This window comes from Ictalurus furcatus, chromosome 24, assembly GCF_023375685.1.
Source record: "Ictalurus furcatus strain D&B chromosome 24, Billie_1.0, whole genome shotgun sequence".
Lineage (NCBI taxonomy): Eukaryota > Metazoa > Chordata > Actinopteri > Siluriformes > Ictaluridae > Ictalurus > Ictalurus furcatus.
In genome coordinates this window covers 331,342-339,794 of record NC_071278.1, presented here as the reverse complement: position 1 = coordinate 339,794, position 8,453 = coordinate 331,342, and the positions used below count along the sequence as shown (strand labels likewise).

At 39.8% G+C, this 8,453-nt stretch overlaps 1 protein-coding gene across 1 annotated transcript; it reads right to left on the bottom strand.

Moving 5' to 3' along the window:
• Nucleotides 1-2,269: 2,269 nt before the first annotated feature.
• Nucleotides 2,270-5,367, bottom strand: LOC128600218 (keratin, type I cytoskeletal 13-like). Its single transcript, XM_053612536.1, has 9 exons — nt 5,278-5,367; nt 4,638-5,146; nt 4,309-4,391; nt 4,043-4,199; nt 3,711-3,872; nt 3,089-3,214; nt 2,915-2,989; nt 2,620-2,768; nt 2,270-2,506 (listed from the first exon to the last, which is right to left on the bottom strand). The coding sequence occupies exons 2-9, from the start codon at nt 5,118-5,120 to the stop codon at nt 2,392-2,394; spliced, it is 1,350 nt and encodes a 449-aa protein (XP_053468511.1). The 5' UTR covers nt 5,121-5,146; nt 5,278-5,367; the 3' UTR covers nt 2,270-2,391.
• Between the last annotated feature and the right edge of the window lie 3,086 nt (nt 5,368-8,453).

The following is an 8,453-nucleotide window of genomic DNA, read 5'->3' as shown; positions in this document are numbered from 1 at the left end:
TAACTGATAACTTTCATTGCTTGTAATAAACACAACTTGCTTAATTTATGTCTAGTTTTAAGATCCAGTAGCATTTTTAGTGACTAGATATTTACACTATTTTCAAGAATTCTTACCGGTTTTGCTTACCCCATTGGCAAATTTTTTTGCTTGAATTTAGTACAATTGAACTAGATTTACGTTGGTCTTGCTTGTTTCAAGAAAGGCATTTTTTTGCAGTGTGATCACAGAAGAAGAGAAACAACCTGAACAATCTGGCTATTACCCAGTCCCTTCTTCACACAATGACCTCACACCATACATAAAAGACAGCATCCTACATCTCCATCTATCTCACATCATCTGCTGCTTTTGACACTGAATGACCACATCCATCATCTCTAGTCATAGAGACATTAGCTTAAGATCTGAAGTTACATTCTAACCCGCCTACTGACATGCTTACAGGAGCGCTCCTATGATGTAGCATTGAGATTTTCAGTGTCATCACCTCACAGCTTTATTCTGAGTCCCTCAGGGCTCAGTACTCGCTCTATTCCTATTCTCCATTTATACCAGTTCTCGGTGATCAGTGATTAGCTCTTACGGTTTATTTTACCATGTATGTCACTTTTTCTCCATTCACGTCCCAAGTTGCTCTGAACTAATCCACCTACTGACAACCTCACCATCCGTCACACACATGACTGAAAATCTTGTGTGGTTTTACATGATAGGCTTAACTTCTCTGAGAACATCACAACAACCACCAGATTCTGCAGAAGGCTCTGGTGAAATTCCACCAGCTTTTCCAAAATTGCATATTTCACTACTTGAATAAATTCAAATTCATCCAGTGTTCTGAATCATTAAAGTATTATGAATATCTATTTTCTTACTGGAGCTGCAAGGTATAATTTTTTAAAAATCCTTCATTGGGACTGTATGTGGGATGAGCTTTACCACTGAAATTTGATCAGGTCAGCTTTTGAAGGACTCAAAGTTAACGAGGCTGTCTGTTTGTTTGATTATTATTTTGTGTGTTTTGTGTGCGTTTCTTTATCAAAACTGTAAAGTGATCTTAGGTTTGAGAAAGATGTTATATTAATTAATTAATTCATTCATTCTGACGTGTGCAAGATGTTACTCAGAATGTAGAACCATAAAAAGTGTTTCAATATCAGAGTTCCCATTAGAACCCCTTTAAGAAGCTAAAAATCCTTAATTATCCAAAAAAGCCTTGAGAAAAGTCACATGTCACACTGGGATTAAGTTTTTCAAAGAAATGTATGCGCATAGAATTTAAACACACGCCTGAAGCGAGAAGCATGCAAGAACCTGCACTAGTTTTCCTTCTTCACACCAGCTACACGCAATGCAAAGCTGGCAATCATCCAAACGATGAACTGCACTGATATACAGCTAAATAATCATGTTCACACAGGAATGCTCTGAAGGCTTGCTCTTTGTGAAGGGCATGTCTGTATAAATGTTCTTGCTGAAAGCTGAGGTGGATCTTCACTGCATGTGTACGTTCTCCTCATATAAATCAGACTACTCTATCAAAAAACTTGTGTACAGATCTTATATCAGAGGGAAATATTCCATAAGTGAAAACATAGCATAAATATGAGTGAAACAGAGATATATTCAATATTTAGGCATATTTTTTTCATTCGATATGTTTCTACTAGTTTTTTTTTTTATTGGAAATTAGATTTTGATGTAACAATTCACCTGTTTTGTAATACTGTAATAAAGACTTTAAAGGCTTTGTGGTTGTGGAGAAGCGATTTGAAGTAAAAATATTTTGTTTTATAAGAAGAACATATTCCTCTCAGAAAGTTGCTTTAAATGTCTGAGTTTAGTATCTGGAGTTTAATGTCTAAAAAAATATTGTAGCTTGGTTAAATTGACATTCAGCTCCAGCTCTGTTCCATTGCTTATAGAAAAATGTGGAGCCAGAGCTGAGAAGAACTATGAGTGCACCAACAAAATCTGTTGGTATTCCTTCAATAATCAAATATTAATATGACATTCTTCTCATCTACTCCATATTACAGATATATGGCCTGCCTGAAGCTTCTCATCAAACACCGTTCATGTTTGTTCTTCCTTTCGAGAGTCTTCAGTCCAGTAACGGTTTATTGCCCTGTTTATAAAGTGTTTTTTTTTTTTTTTTGCAACATTCCTGAGCTCAAATTGTTTTACCTAATAAATATATTTTACATTTTTATTTGTGCATTGAATATTTCTGAACAGTCAAAATTCCAAATGGTTAATGTGTGTGTGTGACAGATGTTTCAAAACGCAACATTTTCCACAAAATAACATGAGTGAAAATGTTTTATTTTTTAACTGACATGTTTGATGAATTATATTCCAATAAAGAGAATTCCAATCTATCCTTTACTACTTAGTAATAGATGTAGAGGAGGTAGAGATGACCTTCCCATCGACCACCTCTTCCACCACGGTGATGATTGCAGTTTTGGTGGTGGAGGTCTTGGTGGAGGAAATCAAGGGACTGGTGAAATACAAAAAGGGAATATTGTGGTTAGCATTCCCAGGACTGCCATTCTGCCTCTCCTGTAAGCTGCTTTGGATAAATGAGTCCATCAGTTTACTGAGTTAGTTTACCTGCTGCTGGCCTCAGCGTCCAGCAGTCTCCTGTACTCAGCGATCTCCAGCTCCAGTCTGGCCTTGATGTCCAGCAGCATCTGGTACTCCTGAGACTGGCGAGCGAGATCAGCACGAAGCTGCTGCAGCTGATCCTCCATACTCGTCACCTAATTTGGGAAAACATGAATAACACAAAAAACAAGATACAGTAAAGAACCACATCTGTCAACTTTCACTTTGTGTTTGGAAAAAGCAAAAACTGCATTTTTCAGAGGTTTACAATTTCATAGATAAAGTTTGGTTTAGACCTTACCTGCACTTGGTATCCTGATAACTGCATGGCATAACGGGCTTGAGTCTCAGACAGTGTTCCCTCAAGGGAGGCTTTCTGTGGTGGGATAACCAGGGTGGAAATTTGCCTTGATACCACAAATGCTTTTGCAGAACATACAGTAGACAATCATGCAAAAAAAGTTTTTAGTCTCACCATGGCCAACAGAGACTGGAGCTCAATTTCCAAAGACTGCACTGTGCTCTTGATGGTGTTCACTTCTGTTTTGGAGGTGGCCAGTGTCTCAGTGCTGGCAGCGGCCTCCTGTTTCAGGGCCTCAGACTGCCAGTGCAAAAATAGCAGTGAGTTACAATAAGCCAAGTTTTTGTGATGTAATCAAAAAGGGTACTCAGGATTGGTAAGTCCTAGATTAGTAGCTGCTGTGATTACATAGCTAAGCTTCCACAATAAGAATCTGAAGGTTGTCACAGAGTCATCACTGGACTCCTGAGCAGCTCAGCTCTGCGCTTGAATTGGATTCACTTTGTATAAAAAATTTGCATTTGCCTTATACTGCAAAACTGTAGAAGCTATTAAATAATAAAAAAAAACAACAACTGTAGTCTGGCTTTGATCATTTATGCTCTAGTACATTTACATTTATGGGATTTATCCAGAGTGACTTACATTTATCTCATTTATAGATCTGAGCAGTTGAGGGTTAAAGGCCTTGCTCAAAAGTGGCAGCTTCGTAGTGCTGGAGTTTATACTCATCACCTTCCAATCACTAATCCAATGTTTTACCCACTGAGCTCCCACTTCTCCAGTAAGAACGCACCTTTGTCTGGAACCAGCCCTCAAGCTCTCTCTGGTTCTTGGCAGCAACGGCTTCATAGTGCTCGCGGATTTCTTCCATGACCTTTGTGAGATCTTGCTGTGGTGCAGCATCAACCTCAACATGAATCTGTCCACTCATCTGGCTGCGTGCAGCTAGCAATTCCTGGAGAAACATAAGAGTTCCAACCTGAATACATTTGCAAACCTTTTCTTTTCTTTTCATCATGAAGTGATTATGCCAAATCTATAAAACTTGTCTTAACCTACTTAAACACATCAGCTTGACATACTGAAGCATGTTTATAATTTTGTTTTCTTGCAAAGATTCATCACCTCCTCATGGTTCTTCTTGAGGAAGACCAGCTCCTCATTCAGGGCCTCAATCTGCAGGGTGAGATCTTTCTTGGTCAGGTTCAGATCATCCAGCAACCTCTTCAGTCCAGCAATATCGGCCTCAACAGACTGACGCAGGGCTAACTCATTCTCATACCTGTGTAAAGACATTGCTTGATAATTCTTACCTGTGTGTGCCTTATGATATCTCTTTTTACCATCAGACATCTAGAGTAAGGACTTTCTACATCATAGTAAGATCTTACTTCATCCTGAAGTCATCTGCAGCCAAGCTGGCATTGTCAATGCTGAGGTGGACCGTACCCTTCAGCTGAATGGCATCCCAAATCTGAAAACATCAATCCAAAGATATAAAGTGAGAACACATGCAACAATCAAAACCCTGGTAACTACGCATTTTCAGAATGATCAGCAATTGCTGAAAGAAAACTACAGAGAATGGTGAACAAATACTGATTTACTAAAAAGACTTGGTGTGGCCTTTGGATACAGTGAAGAGGGCATAAGGATCCCTTGCAAATGTAACTTCATAAAAGCATGATTTTTCTTTAAAGATGACCTTTTAATGATCTACCTTGGCCTGGAGCTCATTGATGGAAGCCAAGGAGCCAGAGTGGTCCCGTGCAGTAGGTGAGGTCTTGCTGTCCAGGAACTGGTGGATCTTGAGCTCAAGATCTGCATTGGCCTTCTCCAGTAAGCGCACCTTCTCCAGGTAGGAGGCCAGACGATCGTTAAGGTTCTGCATGGTGAACTTTTCATTGCCGATGATGCTACTGTCCCCTTCCCCAGCACCACCTCCGAACCCTGCACTACCTCCAAATCCTGCACCAAAACCTGCACCACTGTTGAAGCCTCCACCAATACTGCCTCCAGATCCACCAATAGACAAGGACCGAGAAGCTTGGGAGATACGAACCCCAGACCCTCCTGCTCCACCATAGACACTTCCAGCCCGCATTGCACTGACCCGGCTTCCACCTCCACCACCAACAGACATACGTGAGGATCCCATGGATCCAGATGCAAAGCTACTGTAGGCGGAGAAGGTGCTGGCCATGTAGATGGAGGCTTTTCGGTCTTACTCTGGAGAGTGAGTGAGATTGAGAAGTTCAGCAGACTTTTATAGCTTGGTTGAATCTTCTTTTATAGATGGGTTCATGCCTTAAAGGTAGATTTTAGATATGTGATGTGAACACTGTATGATTGACACCCACTCTCTCAGGAGCTTATGTGGTACCAAGTTTCATTCCCACAGGGTTTTTTTTTTTTTTTGCTTCAGGTTTGAATTCCTCAAGAACTGTTCTCAGCATGAAGAGATGTTAGTGACAGCAGGTTCATTTGTCAAAGAAACCTCTTTGACTTCAAGTTTAGAGTATAAAAGAGAAAAAGACTACAGCAATGCAAATACCTTTAGACGTTTTCACACAGCCGACTGATGTCACATATTTACTAAACATTTTTCTTCTGGATAGAAATGCAATACACATGTAGTGTATACACACTTTATGCATTCAGTCAGAGCGTTTTTGCTCTGAACTCTCAACACTTACACATTTGCATTATTAACTGTTGTGTTTACTTCAACTGTGAATTTTTGTTCACATGAGCTGCTGTTACGATTAAACAAAGTCCACAGATGATTGATCTGCTAGGTAACATTAATCTGAAAAAATAAATGAAAGTGTGTCAGTTACCGTTTGTTTGCACCTCACTAAATTAAGGACAATAAAAAAAAGTCACGTTCTCTTTCGGCTGCAAGCGAGGCACGGAGAAGATCACACTGGAGAACTGTAAAGTGATTAATGCTACTTTTCGTGCTTAAGTAACACTTAATGGTTGTCAGACCGATAACCTATTCACTACTTTGCATGCGGAAGAAGTCGGTATCACATGGAGACATTTTCAAAATGAATTTGTCGGAATAGCTCAGCTAATAGTATTACCTGACAAGTTAGCAACTCGGTAGCTGGGACTGTGTTATGCTAACTGGCTTCGACAGCTAATGAGTTGCCTCTGAGGAACAAGACTGCGAGACTAACCGGAGGAAGACAGCTTGCTGTTTGAACTGATATACGAACTACAGCTGCGCGTGAGCAACTGCGCACACCGAGAGCGCGTGAGCAACTGCGCTCACCGAGCGTGCGTGAGCAGGGCTGCAGTGACGGTGCATGGACCCTCTCTGGGCACGGACATCTCCATCAACCTCGTGAGTGAATTTGTTTGGTTTTGTTGCGCGATTTGCATGAAGCGGCCAATACAGTTCTAAGGCCTCAACGTCCTCAACACACGTGGTGTGTGTGACTTTTATAGAAATTCTGGTGTGCCGGCTTAGGTAGGCTATTGTTTTGGGCCCATAGGTTAAAGGGTATAACTGAAAACTACTTGTTTTATGCATGTACATGGGGTTATATGTAACCTGTTGATTTGGTAATGGTATTGATTTAAAAACCTCAGAAAAAGGTATAACATTGAGTTAAAGTTTTGAATATGTTTTATTTCTAAGTTGATATACATGCAAAGAATTGTGTTTTAATACATATACCTAAACTTTACCTGGTTGTTGGGAATTCATTATCGATATACGGGGTGTGGAGTGTTGATGTGTCGGATTAAGATTTATATTCGTTTAATATAGAATAGAGTGTACGCATTAGAAGAGGTGTTTGACTACACTTAGTATTACCTCAGTTAACAAGCTTACACATAGGTATACCATTTAAAAAACATTCATCTAGTTAGTGACCGTTTATGACATTGAAACACATACAAGGGGAATTGCAACCATAGACATTTGAAGTTAAATAGGGTAAGAGAACCCAGGGCGTCTTTTGCCGCACTAATTATATAGGCAAAAGTACATTTGCCTGTGGACAAATAGACAATAAAAAACATTAGACAACAAAACAGAAGACAAACATCCAAATTCCAGCTCACACACTACAGAAAAAAGAAAAAGAAAATAAAAAGAAAAAGCTCTGGTGAGAATTGGCAGCCGAACAGGAACAGCATATTCTCAACCAGAAACTCAATGTATGAGATGACTATGGGTTCATGAAGTCTTCTGTACTGAAGATGAAATCTTGCCAAGAGTATATCACTCTGACTACCACAAACAGTGTAGTCAGAGCCATCGTCTTTCACCTGACGATGCATGGGTGCAAGAAGTGGATGCTAAGAAAGGCAGACAGAAGGATGCATTCGAAATGTGGTGCTGGAGGAAATTTTTTCGCCAGGATAGGCCAGGATAGTGAACAGAGAAGTGCTGGATTGCATAAAACTTGGGACATCATGAGAAGCTAAAATCACTAGAATACGACTGACTTACTTTGGCCTCGTCATACGTGCAAACTCACTAGAGAAGTCAGTAATGTTGGGAATGGTCAAATAAACCAGAAGAAGGGGCCGACAAAGAACACGTTGGCTCGACACCATCAAAGCGTATATCAATATGAACATCAAGCAGCTGAAAGAAGAATGCTGGACAGGATAGCAGGATAGAACGCTCACCTATAAAGTCGTCGAAAGTTGGACATGACTGAATGGATAAATTGAAATTGACTGAAGATGTGAGAAAACTTTAAGTTACCCAAGAAAACCCAAGTAACCCTAACCCTTTACATCTGACTGTTACTAAGCGCTGACACTGGAGACTCCTTCCATAAATGTCAAATAAACGATAAACATCTCCTTACAGAAAACTTTGCCATATCAACGATTAAACATGCTTTTAAATCCGTTTATGTTTCATTTGTTATTTTGCACAGACCACAGACAAATAGGTTTAATTCTCAGACGCCACGTGCATCGTTTTATTTTTTCTCTTAACCTTACACATGGACTTCTTGGTGCGTTAGTGCCCCCTATAGACATTCATCAGAACATCTCCCTTTTTTTTAGCAACTGAACAAATGAAAGAACATCAACCACAACAATAACCTAATGGTTTCAACCATCCTTTCAACAAACACATCTTAACTTGTTGTTCCATTCCACAGGTGCATCACAAAAAAATAGAATACCGTGGAAAAGTTTGTTTTTTTCCCATAATTTAATTTAAAAAGTAGAACTTTCATATAGTTTAGATTCATTACACACAAAGTGAAATATTTCAAGCCTTTTTTTTGTTTTCATCGTGATGATGGTCGGTTGTGGATCAGGTGGTAGAGCAGGTTGTCCACTAATCGTAGGGTTGGTGGTTCGATTCCTGGCCCACATGACTCCATATGACTCCACATACCGAAGTGTCAAGACACTGAACCCCAAGTTGCTCCTGAAGTTAACACCTTGCATGGCAGCTCTGCTACCAATGGTGTGTGAGTGTGTGTGAATGAAAAATTTATTTAATTGTAAACAAAACTGCTTTTTCAGGCTTTTTCTCCAGGTGTGTACA

Coding starts and splice junctions, on each gene's coding strand:
- LOC128600218 (XM_053612536.1), bottom strand. CDS start 5,120: ATGGCCAGCACCTTCTCCGCCTACAGTAGCTTTGCATCTGGATCCATG. Junction 3,215..3,710: donor AGGGCTGGTTCCAGACAAAG/GTGCGTTCTTAC, acceptor TTGCACTGGCAG/TCTGAGGCCCTGAAACAGGA. Junction 2,990..3,088: donor TCCAGTCTCTGTTGGCCATG/GTGAGACTAAAA, acceptor ATCCCACCACAG/AAAGCCTCCCTTGAGGGAAC.